The sequence below is a fragment of the Scyliorhinus canicula genome, chromosome 8 (assembly GCF_902713615.1).
Source record: "Scyliorhinus canicula chromosome 8, sScyCan1.1, whole genome shotgun sequence".
NCBI lineage: Eukaryota > Metazoa > Chordata > Chondrichthyes > Carcharhiniformes > Scyliorhinidae > Scyliorhinus > Scyliorhinus canicula.
Window position 1 is genome coordinate 144299822 of NC_052153.1, and position 25585 is coordinate 144325406.

The 25585-nt window shown below is 46.5% G+C and overlaps 1 protein-coding gene across 3 annotated transcripts in view; it reads right to left on the bottom strand.

Annotated features, from left to right (window-relative positions):
- The window catches only part of xrcc4 (X-ray repair complementing defective repair in Chinese hamster cells 4), a 581072-nt gene that overhangs the window by 201325 nt on the left and 354162 nt on the right, over positions 1 to 25585 (bottom strand). For all 3 annotated transcript variants that reach the window (XM_038805363.1, XM_038805362.1, XM_038805365.1), the window contains one exon: positions 9991 to 10123. In XM_038805363.1, coding sequence (XP_038661291.1) covers positions 9991 to 10123 — 133 coding nt within the window. The remainder of the gene's footprint in view (positions 1 to 9990; positions 10124 to 25585) is intronic.

Sequence of the window (25585 nt, forward strand, 5' to 3'; positions counted from 1 at the left end):
GGAGCTATCAGAGATTGCAACAAAGGTGCCAGAATGTGTTAATGGGAGAATAAATGGGAGGGGGAGGGACCATTTTTGCAGTAGGGCCAAAAATGTTTGGGATATAATAATAGTTATGATGTGGATAGCACTGGGACTGCGGCGCTGAGGGCCCGGGTTCAAATCCTGGCCCTGGGTCACTGTCCGTGTGGAGTTTGCACATTCTCCCCATGTCTGCGTGGGTTTCACCCCCCCACAACCCAAAGATGTGCAGGTTAGGTGGATTGGCCGTGCTAAATTGTCCCTTAATTGAAAAAAAAGTTAATTGGGTACTCTAAATTTATTTTATTTTTTTAAATAATAGTTATGATGGAGGAGAAAGATCACGATCCAAAGTTGCAGAACTCAATGTAGAGTCCTGAGGGCTGCAACATGCCTAGTCAGAAGATGATATGCTACTCCTTCAGCATGCATTGGGCTTCACTGGAGCACAATGACATATGGGCATTTGAGCAAGATCCTGAGTTGAAATGGTTAGCAACAGGAAGGTTGGGATCATGCTTGCAGATTGAGGAAGATGTTCGGCAAAGTGGCCAGCCTATCTGCATTTAGTCTCCCCAATGTAGAGGAGACCGCATTGGGAGCAATGAATACAAAGGACCAAACTGAAGGAGGTGCAAGTGTGTGTTTTTATTCGTTCATAGAAACATAGAAAATAGGGGCTGGAGTAGGCCATTCAGCCCTTCAATCACCATTCAATATGACCATGGCTGATCATGCAAATTCAATATCCCATTCTTACTTTCTCTCTTGATCCCTTTAGCTGCAAGGGCCAAGTCCAGCTCCCTCTTGAATATAACTCGCCCCAACAGCTTTCTGTGGTAGAGAATTCCACAAGTTCACAATTCTCTGAGAGAAGAAGTTCTTCCTCATCTCAGTCCTGAATGGCTTACCCCTTATTCTTAGGCTGTGAACCCTAGTTCTGGACGCCCCAACATAGGGAACATTCTTCCTGCATCTAACCTGTCTAGTCCCATCAGGATTTTATATGTTTCTACGAGATCCCCTCTCATTCTTCGAAACTCCAGTGAGTACAAGCCCAGTCGATCCAGTCTTTCTTCAAATGCCAGTCCTGCCATCCCGGGAATTAGTCTGGTGAGCCTTCACTGGACACCCTTACAGCAAGAATATGCCTCCTCAAACTAGGACACTAAAAGTGCACACATACTCAAGGTGTGGCCTCACCAAGGTACTGTATAACTGCAGCAAGATTTCCCTACTCCTCTACTCAAGTCCTCTCACTATGAAAGCCAGCATGCCATTTGCTTTCCTCACCACCTGCTGTACCTGCATGTCAACCTTCAGCGACTGAACCACCATGACACCCAGGTCTCATTATACTTCCCCTTTTCCAAAACTGCCACCATTCAGATAATAATCTGCCTTCCTGGTTTTGCCATGATGGGATGGACCACCATTTATTGCTGTCCCTGATGGCATTTAAAAGTCAACCACACTGCTGTGGATCTGGAGTCACATGTAGGCCAGGTCAGTAAAAGATGAGAGATTTCCTTCCCTAAAGAACATTAGTGAATTAGATCAGTTTTTGCGACAATCAGCAATGATTTCATGGTGGTCATTAGACTTTTAATTCAAGATATTTTTATTGTATTCAAATGTTACCATCTGCCATGGTGAGATTCAAATTCAGGTTCGCAATGCATTACTAGTCTCTGAATTACTAGTCCTGAAGCAATACCACTACGTCATTGTCAACTGAAATGTTGCTTCACCTGAAAGAAGTGTTTGGGGCCTTGTACGGTGAGGAGGGAGTAGGTAAAGGGGCAGGTTTTATACTATCTGTCATTACAAGGGAAGATGCCATTGGAAGGGGATGAGGACTTGGGTGTGATAGTGGAGTGGAGCAGGGTGTCATGGAGGGAGTGGTCCCTGCGGAATTCTGATGGGCGGGTGAGTGTAAGTTGTGTTCCATGGTGGCATAATGCTGGAGTTGGCTGAAATGACAGAGCAGGAATTGCAACAAAGATGTCAGAATTTGTTAGCAGAGATACCCAACACAAGCTCTCATCAGTTACCTACCTACCTACCTTTCTACCTACCTACCTTTCTACCTACCTACCTTTCCACCTACTTACCTTTCTACCTACCTACCTTTCTACCTACCTACCTTTCTACCTACCTACCTATCAATCTTTTTATCTATCTATCTATGTATATATCTATCTGCATTACTATCTATCTATCTCTATATCTACCTATCTATCTATCAATCTTGCAATATATCTATCTATTTATCTGTGCAGTTATCTATCTATTTATCGATCTATCTATCTATATATCTATCGACCTACGTGCCTATCTATCAATCTATCTATCTACCCATTTATCTGTCTATCTATATATGTATCTATATTACTATGACCTGTTTATCTATCTATCTATCTATCGATCTAACAATCTATGTATTTATTTATCTATATTACTATCTATCTGTCTGTCTATTTATCTGTCCATCTATCTATCTTTCTGTCTATCTATCTATCTACCTATCTATCTCTCTGTCCAACTCTCTATCTATCTATCTATATATCTATCTATCTAAATTTCTATCTGTCTATCTATGTATGTGTCTATGTTACTATGGATATCTTTATTTAGCTATCTGTCTGTCTATCTATCTCTCTGTCCCACTCTCTATCTATGTATCTATCTATATTACTATCTGACTATCTATCTGTCTATCAATCTATCTATCTGTCCATCTATCTATCTGTCTGTCTATCGATCTATCAATCTAACGATCTATTTATCTATCTATATATCATAGAACATAGAACATAGAACAGTACAGCACAGAACAGGCCCTTCGGCCCTCGATGTTGTGCCGAGCAATGATGACCCCACTCAACCCCACATATCCACCCTATACCCGTAACCCAACAACCCCCCCTTAACCTTACTTTTTAGGACACTACGGGCAATTTATCATGGCCAATCCACCTAACCCGCACATCTTTGGACTGTGGGAGGAAACCGGAGCACCCGGAGGAAACCCACGCACACAGGGGGAGGACGTGCAGACTCCACACATCTATCGATCTATCTTTCTATCGATCTATCTAAATTTCTACCTCTCTATCTATATATATGTGTGTATATTACTATGGGTCTGTTTATCTGTCTATCTATCAATCTATCTATCTGTATATCTATCTATCTACCTTTCTATCAATCTAACGATCTATCTATCTACCTATCTATCTATCTGTTTATCTATCTATCTATCTATCTATCTTTCTATTAATCTAACAATCTATCGACCTATCTATCTATCTGTCTGTCTATCGAACTATCTATCTATCTATATATCTATCTGTCTGTCCAACTCTCTATCTATCTGTCTGTATTACTATCTGACTATCTATCAATCTATCTATCTATCTACGTAGATATCTATCTATCTAAATTACTATCGAGCTATTTATCTATCTATCTATCTGTCTGTCTATCGATCAGTCAATCTAACGATCTACTTATCTATCTAGATGTATATCTATCAATCTATCGATGTATCTATCTATCTAAATCTCTATCTCTCAACTAATATACGTGTCTGTCTATCTGTCTATCCAAATCCCTCCCTACCTACCTACCTACTTTGTACCGACTGTTCCATCTGCTCTTGACTGTATACAATGCAATACATTTCTCCCTCTATTTAACTCTGAAGAGTCATATGGACCCAAAAAGTCAACTCTCCTTTTCTCCCCACCGATCTTGCCAGATCTGCTGTGTTTTTCCATCATTTTCTATTTTGGTTTTAGATTCTAGAAGCCACAGTATTTTGATGGTATGTTAGTGCTGTGGGGACATGGGTTCAAGTCTTACCATGGCAGCTGGTGAACTTGAATTTAATAAATAACTCTGGAATTGAAAGCTATTCTCAGTAATGGTGACCATGATAACTAGCATTGCTTGACACAAAGAAGAAACAACTTGCATTTAAATAGCACGATTCACAGCCTCAAGACACCCTAAAGGACTTCATAAACAATTAAGTATTTTTGAAGTATGTTCACTGTTGTTACATAAGCGAATGCAGCAGTCAATTTGTTCATGGTCCCGCAACAGCAATGAAATAAATAACAAACTGCTGTTGGTTAAAGGATAAATATTGTCCTGGATACCTGGAGGAAGTCTCTGCTTTTCATCAAATAGTGCCACATTTATCTAAGAAATCAGATCAGACATCAGCTCTACATCTCAGCTGAGAGTTGGGATCTCTGACTGTGTCCCACTCCCTCTGTACTGCACTGGAGTGTCAGCCATGACTATGTGCTGGAGTAATATTTAACTTCAAACAATTCTGAGTTAGAAGCGAGTGGGCAACCACAAGTATGGCCCTGATTTATTGGTCCATTTTATTCTGTTCTTTCAGTCAAGAGAAAAAGTGCCAGATACCACGTGGCCTGTGCAATTTAATTACCAAGTTATAAATTAAATGACAGTGCTAAATAATTTCACTCTGAAAGCGGCAGGAAAATATCTCAGTAACTATGCATGTCCCTAAGTGCCCAACCTCAGAAAGATCCAGTCCATTTTGCCCAGAATTTGCTGGAAAAATAGCAGCATGCGAATGAAGCACACCACTATTAATGTGCAGAGAAAAGATTGTGAAGAGTTCAGTTACCTGGAGGACACCTGCATTTGACCCAATTGAGCCTGAAATGGTCAACATGCAGCATTTACATTATTGATAATCTGTAATGCAAAAGATCAATTTATTTGGAGGTAAGACCTAATAATGCTTGAGCTGCAGCCCTGCACTGCAGGCCATTGCTGAGAGAAGAGGAAAGGCAGCAGCAAGTCGACCTGTGTTCTTGAAAGTAACTTATTAATTCTTACTGACAACTATAATTATCATTCAAAGTAAAGGATTCAGAGATCTGCTCATTTAAAAACTTAAGAAAGGGTCTGTGATGCCAAGACTAATTAAATGCAGAGCAAAATTAAGGAAAGCAGAACAAACCTGAAATGAAGTACAATTTAAGTTGGCACTCCTTCCATAAAATCTGATCCAAGTAAAGTTAACTTCAGTACAAAATGTTCCCCTCCCTGTAATCACACTGCAAATGTTTGCTGATTCGCAGCAGGATACTGGCGTGCAGGCCAGTTTTGTATCTACAGTCCAAATTACAACACAATGTTATACACCAAAATTTTGAATTATTCTGCAACCTTTCGTTAATGTGAGAATTGCAGGTCAAACAATTTGTCAATTACTGTTAACAACTTTTACACTTTCACTTCCTGTTCTTTGTAATGCCTACATTTTTACTTTTTTAAACTATTTTTTATCCCTCCCACCAAGATGGCGTTTCTGGGAATGTACCATATTTCCATCCCTTATCCAGAATTTGCTTATTCCTGGAGATCAGTGCAGAGTACAACCAATTTTAATTTGAAATGATTAGCTATTATGAATTAAAATCACACACAAAAAATGCAAGTTTGTTGTTATTTAAACCAATCCGAGTTTATGTGTCATAACTTTACAGTTTGGAGTAATGTTCTATGACTTGTAAAGTTAAAACTGGGCTGGAGTAGACCAAACTAATCGTGTTTCAGGTGCATCTAAAACAAAATCTTACATTCATGTCACACTTCTCAAAACAGTGAATAATTAGATGTGAGAATGAAGAGGCAGGCCAAAGTACAAGAGATGAAAATCAGCGGGATTCTGAAGACGGATAGCAGAGTAGCATATTAACTTCCGGAGATAATTCTAAAGATTAAGGTGTAGTGATTGAAAAAACAGCCTTGGATGGTAAACAGGAGGCAGTGGCAAAGCACTGATCTGGTGTTAGAGGACAAGGACGTCTGGCTGACGAAGATCAATGAGTTTGGGTGAAGTAGGAATCTCTTGTTGGAGATGGTCATTACCTGACACTGTGTGGCACAAGTACCACTTGTCAATCCAAGTCTGAGTGTTGTCCAGGCAGGCACAAACGTCTTCAGGCTGTAACGTGGTCTCGAGCTAAGTGGCCCTGGCAAAACCTGTAAAGGTGCTAAATATATATGCTACTCTATATTTGTCCCACTCTACTGTTGTAATTTCAGTGGAACCCCAGAGACTAATTCTGGCACAAACAACAATTTTTAGCTATTTTGTAATTTCTCTGAGGAATCTTCTAATTTCCCCCAAAGTTATTTCAGAAATCTGAGAGAACCCCAACAAAAATTCAGGGCCATTTTGATAGGTTGCCAAAGGTTTTTGATTGATGTACTGAAATGAAGCGGCGGTCACATTATTCAAGACTAAATCATGTAATTGCAATTTTCTTCAGCAGTAAACTATATCCGAAGAAACCGCTATCTCCTTGTAGCTATTTGAGTTAAGGACATTGATGGAAAGGGCAAAATGGAACAAGATTACCCTTGCTATAACAATCTGTCAGGAAAACCCCTTTCCAAGCCAATTTTAGGCAATTAGAATGAATGGGTACAATTCTCCAGAAGAATTTCCAAGTGTTGTAGTGAGCGGGAAATGCTGCGTGTTTCCGGCGGAGCCGCCAGACTATTCAACGTTAGTTGGTCCACTTATTGGCCAGCTGATCTGCCGGGACCACAGTCCCCAAAGTGAACAAGGTCGCTTAGGCTGCACTTATTCAGCCAACCCCAGCCAGTTCACAACCATGATGCCGTGGAGACCGGCCCCAAGTTTCAGGGACACTGACCTGGGGAGGCTTCTGGACATGGTGGAGGCCCGGAGGGATGTCCTATTCCCCGGTAGGTCCTGGAGGGTGAGCCGGATGAGGTGACGGCAACAGTCAGCTCGAGCAGTGTGACCAGGAGGATTGGCTTCCAGTGTTGGAAGAAAGACATCAACGTCCTACCCCCAATCCCCCAAGGGAGCATCGACCTAGGCGACCCCAACCCTCCCTCCATCCTTTGATAAAGGGTCATCTGGGCTCGAAACGTTAGCTCTTTACTCTCCCTACAGATGCTGCCAGACCTGCTGAGATTTTCCAGCAGTTTCTCTTTGGTCTCCCTCCATCCTCTTCCCCCGCACTCTCTCCACCCAGTCCTCCAACCAACCCTCCACCCCAACCCTCCTTTCACACCCCTCCCCCCACAACAGTGAATCACGCATGTGGCTAACGATGCCCTCACTGTGTCCCCTCAGGAAAAGCGCTCCCAGAATCGTCGGGAGAGGGCCCAGACTGGTGGTGGTGTGCCGGACTTGGGGTGCCACCTCCTTCGAGGAGCGGGCCCTGGAGGTTACCGATGTGGCCGAGGATAGGACGGGGGCTGGCAGACACCGCAGAGGTGAGGAACCACCAGGCCCCACCGGAGGACCTGTTAAGTGAGTAGTGATTGCCCCACTGACTGATCCATCCCTTCCATTGGCCACATGTCCATTCTTCTGCAGTTCCTCCAGCCGATGGCGCCGGTCCATACCGGGTGGCCCCCTCCCCGACTCTGAGAACACCTCGCAGGGGAGCTCCAAGGATGCAACTGTGATCGCGGCACAGCTGTCAATCCCACCCTCCACCAGCGCAGATACACACCTTGGTGTGAAATGTTAGTTGTCAGGGTTCTGAGGCAAAATCTGGTGAGCACTATACTGCTGCTAATGTACATCTAATGGAGGCAGGAACCCCCAGGCAAGACAGCAGTCAGAGGTCTACTGGATCCCTGCAACCTGATGGTGCGCCCCTGGCACAGAGTTTCCTGGAGCTAATGGAGACGTTAGGGAGCGGCCTGGATGTTCAGAGGGAGATGTCAGCATCACTCCATCAGCTCCATAGCCAACTGCAGGAGTCCCAGAGGCTACGCCACAGGAGATGGCGCCGACAATGAGTGGCGACTGCAGTGGAGAGCTTGGTGCACGAAATTGGCACCGTGAGTGAAGGTGTCCAAGGCTTCGCGCAGTCGGCGACGGCCATGGCTGAGGGTCTCAGCACTATGTTTCCCTCACTCAGGGATGTCACCCAGTACTAGGCCAACTTTAATGGGATTTTGCAGATCATGTCCTGCTGTCAATGCCAAGGCATTGCAGAACTCGTCCCAGTCACAAGTGGACATGGCTGAGGCACTGCAGAGCATGGCCCGGTCACTGGGGGATGTGTCCCCGTCATTGACAAGCATCGTCGAGGGTGTCGACACAATGGTGTGAATCTTGGGGAACCGCCAGGACTGGCAGACCTAGATGATGCAGGGGCAGCCAGGGCTCGAACCAGCTGCCTCTCCATCCCAAGGTGTACCCCAGGGCCCTATGGGCACCAACTGAGAGGAGGGTGCGCCGAGTGCCAAGCCGGACCCGTCCCATGGGGCGACGTGGGTGGCCACCAGCACTCCAGAGTTCGACCCCTCTGATCTCGGGGTCAGCACACGGGACGGGGGGGCACGCTGTGCATGTGCCGCCGACAAGTGAGCCAGGGCCTTCCGGCACCAGAGAAAGCCCACCAGGGACATCGAAAGCCACAGGATGAGGTAAGCAGCTGGCTAACCCTCCTCAGATGTGCATCCTGGGGAAACCCAAAGATATAGTGGTAGATGTAGGAGGACCAAGCACGTTGAGCATCACTGAGGGCACTGGGGTAAGGGGGTCGGAGGGTCGGCACTATCGGGAATGTGGTATTGAACAGAATATCTGTTCAACAGAGGTGGTGCCGCGAGCGATTGCCCCCCAGCGCCTCCTTACCTCACCCTCCCATGGTGGCCCACCCACCCCTGCAAAGGATCCTCCACCCCTAGCCGAGGATCCACCACACCCGCTGAGCACTGGGGTGGCAAGGCCAGCACCCCCGGTCTCTTTACCTGCGAGAAAAGATTGCTATTCTCCTCTTTGGCTCGTCACCGAAGCCCTTCCGCCAGGTTTACATTTTTAAAAAGGAGTACTACTCAGAGCCAGCGTGTGCACTTGCTGGGGAGACTGGTGAATGGCAGGAGGACGTTGGATGACAGGTGGCTCTCGTTAATTGTATGGAGATGTGGCTTAAGTGGTGACAATTGGTTTCTCGCCACACCATGGCGAGATTCCGAATTTGCCTACGGGAGCAGGCCAGCTGCATCGCAAACTGTTAGACACCTGGCGCGGTTCCCGTTTGTGGCCTCTCCCGCTACTCACCCGCCTCTTTACACTGGAGCGCTCAGTGGTGTAACGAGGCCTGAAGATCGCCCCCAATGTTTGAAGTAGTGTACAGGTTTAGAATGGGCAAAAAAAAGAAAATGTTGGACGATCTCTGCAGGTCTGAAAGCATCTGTGGAGAGAGAACGGAGCTAACGTTTCGAGTCTGGATGACTCTTTGCCAAAGCTAGAGAGAACTGGCTCTCTCTTTTATTTCAGATTCCAGCATCAGCAGTAATTTACTTTTTTTTAGAATGGGCCAGTTTACCACCAACGCTTTCATTTTGAACCAATGAAATCATATTGTCAATTTTAACTGTAGGCAGAGTCAATGAACCAAGAACTGTATACCCCACGAACTGAAAATGAAGGATTCTTCCTTCATTAATATGGCAAATAGGTTTAACTCAGTAGAAACATGTTAGATTCACGTACATCTCCAAATAGATCACAAACACAACAAGAAGCCAGTTTACATGAGAGATTCATTGCTAATTCTTACTATGAAAATCCTGAAGCAACACAATTGCTTCGCAGAAAACTGCTAATTAGTTCAGTCACATAATTTTTAATAAGTTCACTATCAGTGCTGTACAACATTAATCCAAACAAGCTTTTGATTCTAACCCATCCATGCAACTAGTTTAAACACCAAAATGATTACATAATGTTTCAGCCATGAAATGTTACTGTGGGGTGTTTATAAAGAAATGCTGAGTATGTTTGCACAATACGACTGTCCACTTTTTCAATGGAGAAGTTAAATCATTTTCGAGCTATGGTTCAGAGCTTAATTGTAAACCCTCAGTTCACATATGAATAAAACCATCTAATCTCCTCAGAAAACGAACTCGTACCTCTTCTCTGGAGAATCCTTTGGGGTCTCTGCCATTTTGTTCTGCTGTGGATATCGCTGCCGTCGCTTTCGACTTGGTGCTATGTCAATCACATCATGTAGGCTGCTGCCAATGGGATCACTCTGGGATGGAACTGAGAAGGATGGGAAACAACCATAATGAATATATATATTTTTGTCACCTGCAAGTCAAATGGATTGAACTACTGCCCTCAAACCTAGAAGAACATATTTAGCATGTGGAGCAAAATAAAAACAGAAAATGCTGGAAATACTCAACAGGTCTGTCAGCATCAGTGAAGAGAGAAGCAAAATTGTCATGTATTAAAATACATACAGCCTGGCTGAATCACATTAAGGTGTGGAGCGGGGTTACTGGCATATTCTTGATAGTATCAACATGGAAATGTCTGAAAAGAATTAAGAATATTTTCCGACCACATTCTCCCCGTGTCTGCGTGGGTCTCACCCCCACAACCCAAAGTTGTGCAGGGTAAGAGGATTGGCCACGCTAAATTGCCCCTTAATTGGAAAAAAGTAATTGGGTACTCTAAATTTATTTAAAAAAAGAAAAGAATACATTCCTACATATTTTTTTTATCTCCTGTTAGTTCATCAAAGTCTCCCTTAAGCATAGGATAAGATAAAAACTTTTTTAAAAATGCAGCAAAAAAGTATGCAATTTGACCTTGCTCTCCATTTTAAACCATCTTTCAGAACCTTTATTGAACATTTCTGAACACTCCTTCACTTTAATCCATTTGAAAGCTTGCACTGTTCTACAGCATGTGGCAATAACATACATTTATAAAGTAAGGAAAAAAGTTAATTCATAACTTTAATTTATCTTGCGGCTTTCATTGTTTCTTGTTAAGGTCAAAATATTTGTCTCTCAGAAGTTTCCAGAATGATCTTCAGAGGAACCTACCTGATATTATTTGGCTGGCAGGGCAAAGAAAGCAAGGGGTTTTGGGAAGCTCGGTAGCACAAGTGGCTTCACAGTGCCAGGGTCCCAGGTTCGATTCCCCGCTGGGTCATTGTCTGTGAGGAGTCTGCACATTCTCCCCGCGTCTGCGTGGGTTTCCTCCGGGTGCTCTGGTTTCCTCCCACAGTCCAAAGACGTGCAGGTTAGGTAGATTGGCCATGCAAAATTGCCCTTGGTGTCCAAAAAGGATAGGAGGGGTTCGGGGATAGGGTGGAAGTGAGGGCTTAAGTTGGTCGGCGCCGATTCAATGGGCCGAATGGCCTCCTTTGCACTGTATGTTCTATGTTTTGAATTTAGAGGTTTGTATGAATAATTGTTTGTTATGGAGCAGGAGTTAATCAGAAAAAAGGCATTTTCATTATTTTCACGTGAAGATACCCTAAGTATTATACAACTTTGTGTTGTATTTAAGCAATGAAATGTTTCCAATTTAATTTTATTTTGAAAAGGCAATGAATGTAACATTGCTCTAAAAGCAGCACACCATACAAAGAATAATACTGTTGTAATGTTGCAACAATAATGACTCAGACAGCCAAATGGAAGTGAGGTAATAGAATTACTAGATTAGTTTCTGACCCAATGCGTAAATGTGATGAGAACAATGAGTAAATGTGATTAGAACTAGGTTCTCACACGTGAGTAATAATACAGTCTGGATGGGCTGAATAGCCGGTTATGTTTCTCTTTTTTTAAAAATAAATATTTTCATTGGCATATTGTATTTTAAAAAAATATTCACAGAAAAAATAAAGAAAATACAGGAACATCAATGGTAATAATCAATACAATAGTAACAACAACACATGGGCCCCAGCTGTCACCGTGCCTGTGACAGGGATCCCAATTCTATCCTACATTATTTAAATGAGTGGTCGTGTATTATACAATTTTCAGAAGGGTTCTTAGTGGGACTTGTAGCCACCTGGGGTGGCCACGTGCCGATTCCAAAATGGACATTCGTAAAGAGTACAGGGAAAATTATACAGTACTAGGAAAACAAGCAGGTACAAGGTTTCCTGTGGATTGGAACAGAACTGAAACTACAAGCCATTAGCATAGTAATGAGCTATCTCCGGGGACAAAAGAGAAACATTTAAACAATCGGTACCAGGGCAGACTCCCCGGCGCCAGTGGAGACTAAAACAAAGGCAGGCCAACGGTTACCTAGGGCCCGCCCAGCGATCGGGGAACGACCCCGTTATTGGAGAGAATCGATACAAACGATTGGGACATGGTCCAATTAATTGGGACCAAGTCCAGGGTCTGCCCAGAAGGGCGCAAAACCCTTTAGGGTAGAAAACAGAGTCCCCAAGGTCAGAACGCTCTCTTAAGAACTCTTGAACTCTTCATCTTCACCTTGGCATTTGGCTCTCAGCGACGAGAGGCCCGCCAAGCACCAGCCAAGTAAGTCTAAGGTCAATGCACGCTACGAGATAGGCGCTCCTAGCTGCTATTCTATACCAGTTCGAAGCCAGCACTATCAGAACCGGACAACGGCCATTGTTCCTCCTACTGAATGGGCGCCTGAAGGTAAGGATAGGCTTTTAGTAGTAGTTGTAGTTTAGTGAGTAGAGTTTGTGAATGTGTGTGTAAATAAATGTGCATTGATTTCAAACTTACTAACTGGTGTATCGAGTCATTGATCAGTATTCGGTTTTGGACCTTGTGGTGGTATCAGAAAGATACCTGGCGACTCTTGAGCAAAAGTAATTAAAACAGAGCAAATTAAGGAAAGCATAACGAGCAACAGACTCTTACCGCTTAGTGGCAAGAGGTATACCCAGCTGACACCGCTCACACTTAGCCTCCACCTCAAGAAAGAATCCGCTCATGTGTGTCTTAGTAAGGTGCGCTATGTGCCCCACCTTGAACAACATCAGGCTTAGCCTGGCGAAGGAGGTACTGTTGATCCTGTGCAGCCCCTCGATCTAGAGTCCTCCCCCATCTCCATGCCAATCTCCTCCCCCCATTTCCGTCTGGTCTCATCCAGTGGGGTCCTGACTTTTTCTAGGAGTGGTCCATAGATTTTGCCATATTTGTCGTTCCCCAACTTGTCCAACCCTACCATTGTGTCCAGAGATGTGTGTCCCTATGTCTAGGGGAACATTTTATCTCCTTACGGAGAAGATCACGCAGCTGCAGGTTCCCGAGCTTTCGGGAGCTGGAACCACTCTGAGAGCTCCACCGGGGTCGACAGTCTATCGTCCACGTACATGTCCCCTACAGTCAATGTCCTTCTGTCCTCCTTTCATGTCCCAAATGTGCCCTCTATTCTCGCTGGTGTGAACCAGTGGTTGTTGCAAATAGGGGCCTCTATGGACATCTCGCCAAGTTTGAAGTGGTGCCTGAACTGGTTCCATGTCCTTAGGGTGGCTACTACCACCGGGCTCCTGGAATGTGTGTGTGTGTGCGTGGCGGTGGCCGGGAGTAGTGCAGTGGATAGCGCTCGAAGAGACGTCCCCATTAGGAGGCCTCCTCCAATCGGACCCAGTCTGCCTCCACTTCCCTTAGCCACCCCGTCACCCTCTCCATGTTTTCCGCCCTGTGGTAGAAAAGGAGGTTCAATAGGGCCAGGTCTGCCACGTGTCTCCCTGCTGCAAGATCGTCTTACATATACTAGGGATTCTTGGATCCCAAGGTACCTGAACTTAGTTTGAGTTACTTTAAACTGCAGTTCTTTCAGCTCCCCTCTCGGGGTTCACTCGGACATTTTGCTCTTTCCCAGGTTGAGTTTGTAACCTGAGAAGGCACCAAACGTCCTGAGTCCTGTTATCATTCCCATACTGGCTAGGGGGTTCGACACGTGGAGGAGCAGGTCATCCGCATAGATTGAGAGTCTGTGCCCTCTCTCATAAAACAAAGAACAAAGAAAATTACAGCACAGGAACAGGCCCTTCGCCCCTCCCAGCCTGCACCGATCCAAATCCTTTGTCTAAACCTGTCGCCTATTTTCCAAGGATCTACTTCCCCCTGTTGCCCGTCCGTTCATATGTCTGTCTAGATCAGGGGTGGGCAAACTACGGCCCGCGGGCCGGTCTTCATGCGGCCCACTAAGATCAAGTCATAAAAAGGGGCTGTTGGGTTACTGGTATAGGGTGGATACGTTGACTTGAGTAGGGTGATCATTGCTCGGCACAACATGTGTTTCATGTGAAGTTTCTACTTTAAAATATTAATTAATAAATATTAATTGCTTTTTTTTTCTTTAAAAACCTTTTATTTTGGCTATTTTAAATATTAATTATTTTACTTAATATACTATGCGGCCCTTTAAAATTGTGAATTTCTGAATGTGGCCATTGCACAGAAAAGTTTGCCCACCCCTGGTCTAGATGCATCTTAAATGATGCTATCATGCCCGCCTCTACTACCTCCGCTGGCAAATCGGTCCAGGCATCCACCACCCTCTGCGTAAAAAACTTTCCACGCACATCTCCCTTAAACTTTCCCCCTCTCACCTTGAAATCGTGACCCCTTGTAATTGACACCCCCACTCTTGGTAAAAGCTTGTTGCTATCCACCCTGTCCATACGTCTCATAATTTTGTAGACCTCAATCAGGTCCCCCCTCAACCTCCGTCTTTCCAACGAAAACGATCCTAATCTACTCAACCTTTCTTCATAGCTAGCACCCTCCATACCAGGCAACATCCTGGTGAACCTCCTCTGCACCCTCTCTAAAGCATCCACATCCTTCTGGTAATGTGGCGACGTCTCAGAACGTTCTTCACCAGTCCACCGATCTGAGGGCGATAGCCAGTGGTTCGATTGCCAGTGCAAACAGGAGCGAGGATAACGGGCAACCCTGCCTTGTGCCCATGCGTTCAGAAGTATTCGTTGCTGGTGGCATTCATCCGTAGTCTCTCTGTGGGAGTACTGTATAGGAGCTTCACCCACGTGGTGAACACTGCCCTGAACTAAACCGTTCCATGAGGTAGCTCCTTTCTAATCGATCAAAGGCTTTCTCAGTGTTGTCTGGTGTCTTCCCCCCAGATGGGGTCATTATTACATTCAGCAGGTGTCTGATGTTCACTGTTAGTTGTCTGCCCTTGACAAACTTGGTTTGATCTTCCGTGATCACTTCTGGCAGGCAGCTCCCCAGGAGCCTCACCAAAGCATTGCTTTCGCAAGGACTTTTGAGTTAGTTTTAGGAGAGATATGGGGCGGGATTCTCCCTTCTGACGCAGAATGTTGATGCTGTTGTAAAAACCGGAGAGTTTAACGACGGCATCATCAGACCGTTAAATGTCGCGATCCTCTGCCCTACAGGAGGCCAGCACTGGAGCGACTCATGCCATTCCAGCTGCTGATACCGGCATCAAACGTGCGCCATGGATCTGCGCATGCGTGCTGCGACCAGCGCGAACTCGATCATGTGCGGTAGCTTCCTTCTCTGCGCCGGCCCCAACACAGTATGGCGTGGAGTGGAGCAAAAGAGGTCCCCACCAGGAGAGGCCGGCCAGTCGATCAGTAGGCCCCGATCAGGGTCAGGCCACGGTGGAGGGCCACCCCCCGGGTCGGACCCCCCTCCACACACCCCCCCCCCCCCCCCCCCCAACGAGGCCGCTCCCGATAGGATAGATGCCGAGGTCCCGCCAGGTAAGACCAGATGTGAATGGCGCCGGTGGGACTTGGGCTTTCTTGGCGGCCACTCGGCCCATCCCAGGTGGAGAATTGCCGGGGGAGCCGCATAGAGCGGCCCTCGACCTGCGCCCCGCTGACCCCGCTGGTGCCAAAAGCGCCGATTCTCCAGTTATCTGTGAATCAGCGGACTGACGTCGGGGCGGCGTTGCGCCCGGCCCGCCGATTCTCTGAACCGGGACGGGCCAAGAGAATCCCGGTCCATGGTCTGTATGCTCAACACCCTATCGGGTCTTTGTCCTTTTTGGGGATCAATGAGTTTGAGACTTGGGCCACCGTGGGCATCTCCCCCGCAGGTGTTGTTGCTCATTCTGGGTGAGTGTGCTTAACACTCAATTTGGCTCTGTTTCGTTACTTAGCTTTGGAGTCGTCAGGTATCGTTAAGATACCGCCACAAGTTTCAAGGTCAAGTTCAAAGCAATAAAACCATACACCAATTAGTAAGTTCAAACAAGACACGTTTATTATATTACAGTAATCTACTAATCATGCATATAAACTATAAGACTAGGCTAATCCTACCACTATTAGGCCAAATACTTATCTGGATAAGGGGACTGCCGGATCAGGGAACAACGGCTTCTAGCTTTGTCCTGGGTCCGCAGGCTTCCAGTGGTTATGGTCTAAAGGGGTCAGGAGTGTCTATTCCCGTAGCGTGCGTTGTGACTTACTTGCTGGCGGCTTCTGTCCAGACCTCTCCTGCACAAGGTTCTTCTGCTGCAAAGGCATTCTGCTGGGAGGGCTAGCTGGTCAAGGAGAGGCTGGCAGAGAGAGCGAGCTGGGGTCGGGGTCTCTGCTTTATACTCCTCTCAGGGTCTTGCGCCCACCTGGGCGGACCCTCTATACTCTTGTAATCGATTGGGTCTCTTCCCAATCGATTGATTTGAATTCCCCAATAACGGGACAGTATCTCGATCACTGGGGCGGTTCTTGGGACTCATTGTTTTGGGCTTCTTTGGCGCCGAAAAGTCTGGCCTTCCATTCAATGTATTGGTTAGTGCTAACTTGTGTCTTTTGTGCCTGGGGATCACCCGGTATCGCCTCATTAATATGCTAACTGTTTCTTTTCATAGCGTTGTCTGGTTTCAGCAACAGCCAAACTGGTTTCTGCAGCAGTCCAAATATACAAACACTCTGCAATTTTCCCTGCATTCCTTGCAATCTTCCATTTTGTGTTGGGGCAGTGGTCACCCCAGGTGGCTACAGTGTGGGGACAGCGCATCTGAGATATGTTTGTAAAAGTCTACCGGGAACCCATCTGGTCCCGGCGCTTTCCCTGACTACATGGAATTAATGCATTCATGACTTTGCCCAGCCCCAGCGGTGCTTCCAGCCATGGTTTCCTGTCCTCCCCCAGTACTGATATATCCAGACTGTTGAGAAACTGTTCCATCTCCTCCTCTGGGGGGTTAGCCCTCGGTAAAAGTCTGTAAAGAACTCATCGTCGTTGTGTGCTATGATTAGTCTTATCCAGTTTAAGGTGGTTCACGGGGCACAGATGATTGTGGCCAGGATGAGCAGGTTTTTTTGAAGTGGTGGAAGACAGGGTGTGTGTGGTGGGCCCGCGAATCATGTCCACATGTTTTGGGCATGTCCAAAGCTTGGGGGATTCTGGCAGGGGTTCACCTACATTATGTCGGCGGTTCTGAAGGTGAAGGTGGTCCCGAGTCACGAAGTGGTGATCTTCAGAGTGTCAAATGACCCGGGAATCCAGGGTGTGAGAGTGGACGATGTTTTGGCCTTTGCCTCCCTGATAGCCCAAAACCAGGTGTGTGGGTGAGCGACCTGGCAGAGTATCTCAGGATAGAAAAAAATAAAGTTTGCCTTGAGGGGTTCTGTGGCGGACAGCTGTTTATCGACTTCTTTGAGAAAAGTTAAGATGTTAGCAGTGAGGGCAGCACGGTGGCGCAGTGGTTAGCACTGCTGACTCACGGCGCCGAAGTGCCAGGTTCGATCTCAGCCCTGGATCACTGTCCGTGTGGAGTTTGCACATTCCCCTCCGTGTTTCCATGGGTTTTGGGTTTTGCCCCCACAACACAAAGATGTGCAGGCTAGGTGGATTGGCCAAGCTAAATTGCCCCCAATTGGATAAAATGAATTGGGTACTCTAAATTTATTTTTAAAAAGATGTCAGCAGTGGTGGGGGTGGGGGGAGGTTTAAAATGAGGAGGCAGGGGAGTTGGGCAGTGGGGGGCAAGTTGGTGGGGTATTCTCTTGAGTTGATTATTTGCAGCCCAGTTGGGCTTAATTTGATTTGTGATTATGTTTGCTGTGTTAATATTCAAATGCCTCAAAAAAATATTTAAAAAAAAGTTTGTATATGCCTCGTTAACCTCGTTCGGATCTGCTACCGTCCTACCATTTCTGTCCCTAACATGTGCTTTCTTTTACACGGCTGCTTTTTTCTCAGTTGATGTGCCAGCATGCAGCTGGCCTTGTCTCCATGTTCGTAAAAGGCCCCTCTTGACTGGTGGAGCTAGTGGACTGCCTTCCGTGTGGAAAGCAGGTCAAATTCCACCTGCAGCTTTTTCCTCTCTGCCATCAGTTCCACAGTCAGCGCCGTGGAGTATTGCCAATCCACCTCCAGTATGGAGTGGATCAGCCGCTACATGGCTGCTCTTTCTATCCTGCCCTAAAGGCCCTACACCCTATGGTTTCACTCCCGATCCCCACTTTCAGTAGCCTCCCAGAACGTGGAGGGTGAGACTTCCCCATTCTGGTTGCGGGATACATAATCATCGATGGCTTGGGATAGGATAGAATAGAATAGAATAGATTCAGTACAATGCAGAAGGAGGCCATTCGGCCCATCAATCCTCTGAAAGAGCCCCCTACTTCGTCCCTCACCCTCACTCCATCCCCGCAGCCCACCTAATCTTTCAGGCACTTAAGTGGCAATTTATCATGGCCAATCCACCTAACCTGCACATATTTGCACTGTGGGAGGAAAGCAGAGCACCCGGAGGAAACCCACACAGACACCAAGGCTGGAATAGAACCTGGGTCCCTGGTGCTATGAGGAAGCAGTGCTAATCTCTGTGCCACTATGTTGCAGAGTTCATTATTGGCAAGGTGCGCTCCATCCAGCCGCCATGGGTTGGCATTGGGCCCTTCTCCAACCTCACGTCCATGTAATGTGGCATGTGGTTGGAGATTACACTTGCGGAGTATTCTGCCTTTGATACCCCTGGAGGTACCATTTTCCCGATGACAAATCTATGCATGAGTAGGCCTTGTGCACATAGGAAAAGAAGAATTACTTTTCTCTTGGGTGGTTGAGCCTCCACAGGTCTATACCCCCACCTCCCCCCACACACTCCCATTCCCACTGCTCCTCAAGGCATATAATCTGTGTGCCATGCCTGATATGTTACCTGTTCTGGGGTTGGATCTGTCCAAAGTCGGGTCCTGTGCACAGTTAAAATCCCCCCAAACCCCCATTAAAAGTCGGTGGGTGTCTAGATCCGGGATTTCCGCCATCGTTGTTTTGACAAATTCAGCATCATCCCAGTTTGGGGCATATATATTTACCAAGACTGCCGGGGCCCCTCTCAGGGTCCGCTGACTATCACGTACTGTCCCCATACGTCTGTCACTGTGCTCACCACCGTAATGGCAACTGTCCTTCTAATTAGTATGGTCACCCTCCCTTATCCTGGTGCCGAAATACGAGTGAAATATTTGTCCCACCCAGTCCTTTCTTAGCTGCAGTCGGTCCCTCTTTCTCAGGTGTGTTTCCTGTAGGAAAGCTACATCCACCCTCAACCTCGTGAGATGGGCGAGGACCCTGTATCTCTTCACCGGCCTGTTGAGACACCTCACATTTCCAATTTGTCAACCATATTCACACTGTGGGCCTGACCCTACTTGTCCAGGTCTGCCTTCCACCGGCTACGTCCTCTTTTTCGCTATCTCCACATGTTGTCTGCTGCAACCACCGTTCTACCATGGTGGTTAGCATAAATGCTTCACAGCTCCAGGGTCCCAGGTTCGATTCCCGGCTGGGTCACTGTCTGTGTGGAGTCTGCACGTCCTCCCCCTGTGTGCGTGGGTTTCCTCCGGGTGCTCCGGTTTCCTCCCACAGTCCAAAGATGTGCGGGTTAGGTGGATTGGCCATGCTAAATTGCCCGTAGTGTCCGAATAAAAGTAAGGTTAAGAGGGGGGTTGTTGGGTTACGGGTATAGGGTGGATACGTGGGTTTGAGTAGGGTGATCATGGCTCGGCACAACATTGAGGGCCGAAGGGCCTGTTCTGTGCTGTACTGTTCTATGTTCTATGTTCTATTTCTCCCCCTGTATCCCCCTACCCTCATGCATCTCTTCCTAGCCCCCTCCCTACCCCCTTCTCTACATCTCCCAGTCCCCCTCTTATCGCCCTTTGTTTTCCTGAATTTCTGTTTTTCCTTTCCCCTCTGCCAGTTGGTGTTACTGCTAAATGGGAAGATTCCAGAATGGGACCCTGGATTGAAAGATTGCAACTTCCTTATTTTTTGTACGTGTAGGAATAGAATGACAGGATTGCTAATTAGTCTTTCACACTAAGATAAAGATAAATTTATTAATGAAAAGTTTGATAACAGTACAATACACCTTTACTCCCTCTTAGCTTCACAATTGTATAGTTTTCAAAAATAACTCCCCACTTTGAAACCAAATCGATCTTCCGTGCATTTGTTCTCACAAACCCTCAGATGATAGCAACTTCTGGAGTCCCACCTGGTACAGATATCATGCAGTTATGTAGTTGGCTTCCAGGACTCAACGGGGGATGAATAATGAATAGTGCCATGTTCATTATCCCATTTGTTTGCCCTCTAAATAGTGGGGAGAGGTGGGTTCAATTGCATAGAAATTTTTAAAAAGCAAGTAGGAATACACTTTACTGATTAGGTTGATTGTTACCAGATAATGAAAGGAAAGTACATAGCGTGTGAACGTCATATTAAACCAGGGAATTGTACAAGAGCAGGGAAAATTAATAGCCTTTGTATCTGAATACACGTAGCATTTGGAAAAATTAATGAGTTAACAACACAAATAGAGACAAAGGGGTATGATTTTGTGGTGATTACAGAGACATAGTTACATGAGGACTAGGTCTGGCAGTGGACAATTTAAGGCTACTCAGTATTTTGGAAGGATAGACAGAAAGGAAAAGGAGGTGGTATAGCTTTGTCAGTAAAAGAAGAGATCAGTGCTATAGTCAGAAATGATATTGCCACTGTAGATCAAGTTGTAGAATTAGGGGCAGCATGGTGGTTCAGTGGTTAGCACTGCTGCCTCATGGCACCGAGGTGCCAGGTTCGATCCAGGCTCTGGGTCACTGTCCATGTGGAGTTTGAACATTCTCCCCGCATTCCCCCGCAACCCAAAGATGAGCAGGGTAGGTGGATTGGCCACGCTAAATTGCCCCTTAATTGGAAAAAATTAATTGGGTACTCTAAATTTTTAAAAAAGTGTTATAGAATCAGTCTGGGTAGAAATAAGAAACAGCAAGGAAAAGAAGGTGGTAGTAATCTATAGGTCCCTAATAATAATAATAATCTTTATTGTCAGAAGAATGCTTACATTAACACTGCAATGACGTGACTGTGAAAAGCCCCTCGTCGCCACATTCCGGCACCTGTTCGGGTACACAGAGGGAGAATTCAGAATGTCCAATTCACCTAACAGCACATCTTTCTGGACTTGTGGGAGGAAACCGGAGCACACGGAGGAAATCCACGCAGACATGGGGAGAACGTGCAGACTCCACACAGACAGTGGCCCAAGCCGGCAATCGAACCTGGGACCCTGGAACCGTGAAGCCACTATGCTACCATGCCGGTACAAATAGTAGTTCCACAACACAAACCAGGAAATATTGGGGCTTCTAAGAAAGATACAACAATAATCACGGGTGATTTTAATATGCATATAGACTAGAGAGAAACTTCAAAATGCTTTGTTGCAGAGGGCCCTGTGTGTCCTTCTGCATGAATCAGACAAAACTAGCATGCAGGTATAGCAGGTAATAAGGAAAGTAAATGGAATTTTGCCATTCATTACTAAGGGAATAGAGTATAAAAGTAGGGAGGTACTGACACTACTGAATAGGGCAATGGGGAGACTGCATCTGGAGTACCGCACGCAGTTTTGGTCCCCTTGAGGAAGAATGTAATGCACTAAAGACGGTTCAGAGGAGGTTTACCGGATTAATTCCCAGGGATGAAGGAGCTATGCTCCGGAAGCTAGCGATTCCAAATAAACCTGTTGGACTTTAACCTGGTGTTGCGAGACTTCTGACTGTGCCCACCCCAGTCCAACGCGGGCATCTCCGCATCATGGACATTCTAGAATGAGAAGCCATAATTTTAGGCTAAGGGATGGCAGATTTAAAACAGAAATGAGGAGGAATTGCTTCACTCAAAGGATCGTGAATCTGTGGAATTCTCTACCCCAGAGTGCCGTGGATGCCTGAACACTAAACAAATTTGAGGAGATAGATAGGTTTTTAATTAAAGGGATGATGGATTATGGGGAGTGGGCAGGAAGATGGAAATAAGGGCAAGATGAGCTCACACATGATTGTTTTGAATGGTGGAGCAGGCTAAAGGGGCTGAATTGTCTAATCCTGGCTCTTATGTTCTTCTCGTGCATCTATCAACCTAAAGATGTGGTTAGATGGATTGGTCATGCTAATTTGCCCCTTAATTGAAACAAAATAATTGGGTAGAATAAGTTTTTAAAAAAGAAGAGGAGACCAGTCCTGTACCTGCTGGCTGGAGTAATCCACTTGCAGCAACCAAGAAGCCCCGAGTTGTGGGAGGAGCAACAGGAGCACATCAGCACTCACGGATTCAGTGCTGCAAAAGGTTCAATGAACTGCACACCTCATTCACACAGAAGTCTAAAAGGAAGGTCACATTTGCTGCAGCTAAAATGAGAATCTTGGCACAAATAATAATAATCTTTATTACTGTCACAAGTAGGCTTACATCAACACTGCAATGAAGTTACTGTGAGAATCCCCTAATCGCCACACTCTGGTGCCTGTTTGGGTACACGCACAGTGGGTTAAATAGCTGGCTTGTAATGCAGAACAAAGCAGCAGCGCGGGTTCAATTCCCGTACCGGCCTCCCCAAACAGGCACCGGAATGTGGCGACTAGAGGCTTTTCACAGTAACTTCATTGAAGCCTACTTGTGACAATAAGCGATTATTATTACTATTACTGAGGGAGAATTTAGAAGGGCCTGTTCTGTGCTGTACTGTTCTATGTTCTATGTTCTATTTCTCCCCCTGTATCCCCCTACCCTCATGCATCTCTTCCTAGCCCCCTCCCTACCCCCTTCTCTACATCTCCCAGTCCCCCTCTTATCGCCCTTTGTTTTCCTGAATTTCTGTTTTTCCTTTCCCCTCTGCCAGTTGGTGTTACTGCTAAATGGGAAGATTCCAGAATGGGACCCTGGATTGAAAGATTGCAACTTCCTTATTTTTTGTACGTGTAGGAATAGAATAACAGGATTGCTAATTAGTCTTTCACACTAAGATAAAGATAAATTTATTAATGAAAAGTTTGATAACAGTACAATACACCTTTACTCCCTCTTAGCTTCACAATTGTATAGTTTTCAAAAATAACTCCCCACTTTGAAACCAAATCGATCTTCCGTGCATTTGTTCTCACAAACCCTCAGATGATAGCAACTTCTGGAGTCCCACCTGGTACAGATATCATGCAGTTATGTAGTTGGCTTCCAGGACTCAACGGGGGATGAATAATGAATAGTGCCATGTTCATTATCCCATTTGTTTGCCCTCTAAATAGTGGGGAGGGGTGGGTTCAATTGCATAGAAATTTTTAAAAAGCAAGTAGGAATACACTTTACTGATTAGGTTGATTGTTACCAGATAATGAAAGGAAAGGACATAGCATTGCCACCCACGTTAGCACAGGCCTCAATCTCGCTGATACCTAAGAAAGACAAAGACCCAACGGAATGTGGGTCATACAGACCCATATCTCTGCTGAATGCAGACGCCAAAATACTGGCCAAAATCCTAGCCAAGAGGCTAGAAGACTGTGTACCTGAGGTGGTCACAGAGGACCAGACGGGCTTTGTCAAAGGTAGACAGCTTACCGCGAACATCAGGCGCCTGCTGAACGTGATAATGACCCCCTCCGGGGAGAGAACACAAGAGGTGATCGTCTCCCTGGACGCAGAAAAGGCCTTCGACAGAGTCGAGTGGAAATACCTCATAGAGGTACTGGAGCGGTTCGGGCTTGGAACAGGGTTCACCGCTTGGGTAAAGCTCCTGTACAACGCTCCCATGGCGAGTGTACAGACCAACAATACCAACTCCCAATACTTCCAGCTGCACAGGGGCACCAGACAAGGATGCCCACTGTCCCCGCTGCTGTTCGCACTAGCAATTGAACCGCTAGCAATCTCGCTCAGGGCAGCAAAAAATTGGAGGGGGATCCGAAGGGGAGGTAGAGAGCACAGAGTCTCACTCTATGCGGATGATCTGCTCCTCTATATCTCGGACCCACAAAGCAGCATGGACGGAATCATCGCGCTCCTGAAAGAGTTTGGAGCCTTCTCGGGCTACAAACTCAACATGAGCAAAAGTGAGATCTTCCCAGTACACCCGCAAGGGGGGGGGGGCAGCACTAAAGGGGCTGCCGTTCAATCAAGCCCGACATAAATTCCGCTACCTGGGGATCCAAATAGCCCATGACTGGAAAGGGATCCACAAATGGAACCTCACCAGCCTGACGGAGGAAGTTAAAAAGGACCTGCAAAGATGGAACACACTCCCGCTCTCCCTCGCGGGGAGAGTTCAGACGATCAAAATGAACGTACTGCCCAGGTTCCTCTTCCTGTTTAGATCCATTCCGATCTACATCCCCAAGGCCTTTTTCAAAGCGCTGGACAAACTCATCATGGCGTTCGTATGGGGGGGGTAAAAATGCTAGGATCCCAAAGAAGGTCTTACAAAAAACAAAAACCAGGGGAGGGCTAGCCCTCCCGAATCTACAATTCTACCACTGGGCAGCAACAGCCGAGCGAGTAAGGGGATGGATCCAGGAGCCAGAGGCTGAGTGGGTGCGTGCGGAGGAGGCCTCCTGCATGGGAACCTCCCTCCGGGCCCTCGCCACGGCAGCACTCCCATCCCCACCCAAAAAACACTCCAGCAGCCCAGTGGTGACAGCCACCCTCCAATCCTGGAACCAACTGCGGCAGCAACTTGGCCTGACCAAAATGTCGAACAGGGCTCCCATCTGCAACAACCATAGGTTCACACCAGCACTGACTGACGCCACCTTCAAAAGGTGGAGGCAGGACGGGGGGACACTGACAGTCAGGGACCTATACACGGACGACAGGATCGCAACACTGGACGAACTGACAGAGAAGTTTCAGCTAGCTGGGGGGAACGAGCTACGGTACCTGCAGCTCAAAAACTTCCTACGAAAGGAGACAAGGACGTACCCACAACCGCCACGACAGACACTACTGGAAGACCTACTGGACGCAAGTATCCTAGAGAAAGGGAACTGTAGTGACATGTATGACCGACTGGTAGATAGGGACGACACCGTACTGGACGCAACAAGAAGGAAATGGGAGGACGACCTGGGGATGGAGATAGGGTGGGGACTCTGGAGCGAAGCACTGCATAGGGTCAACTCCACCTCCACGTGCGCAAGGCTCAGCCTGACGCAACTAAAAGTGGTACATAGAGCCCACTTAACAAGAACCCGTATGAGTAGGTTCTTCCCGGAGGTGGAAGACAGATGTGAACGGTGCCAAAGAGGCCCGGCCAACCACGCCCACATGTTCTGGTCTTGCCCCAGACTCGTGGAGTACTGGACAGCCTTCTTCGAGGTTATGTCCAAAGTGGTGGGAGTGAGGGTGGAGCCATGCCCGATAGTGGCGGTCTTCGGGGTTTCAGAACAGCCAGATCTATTCCTGGGGAGGA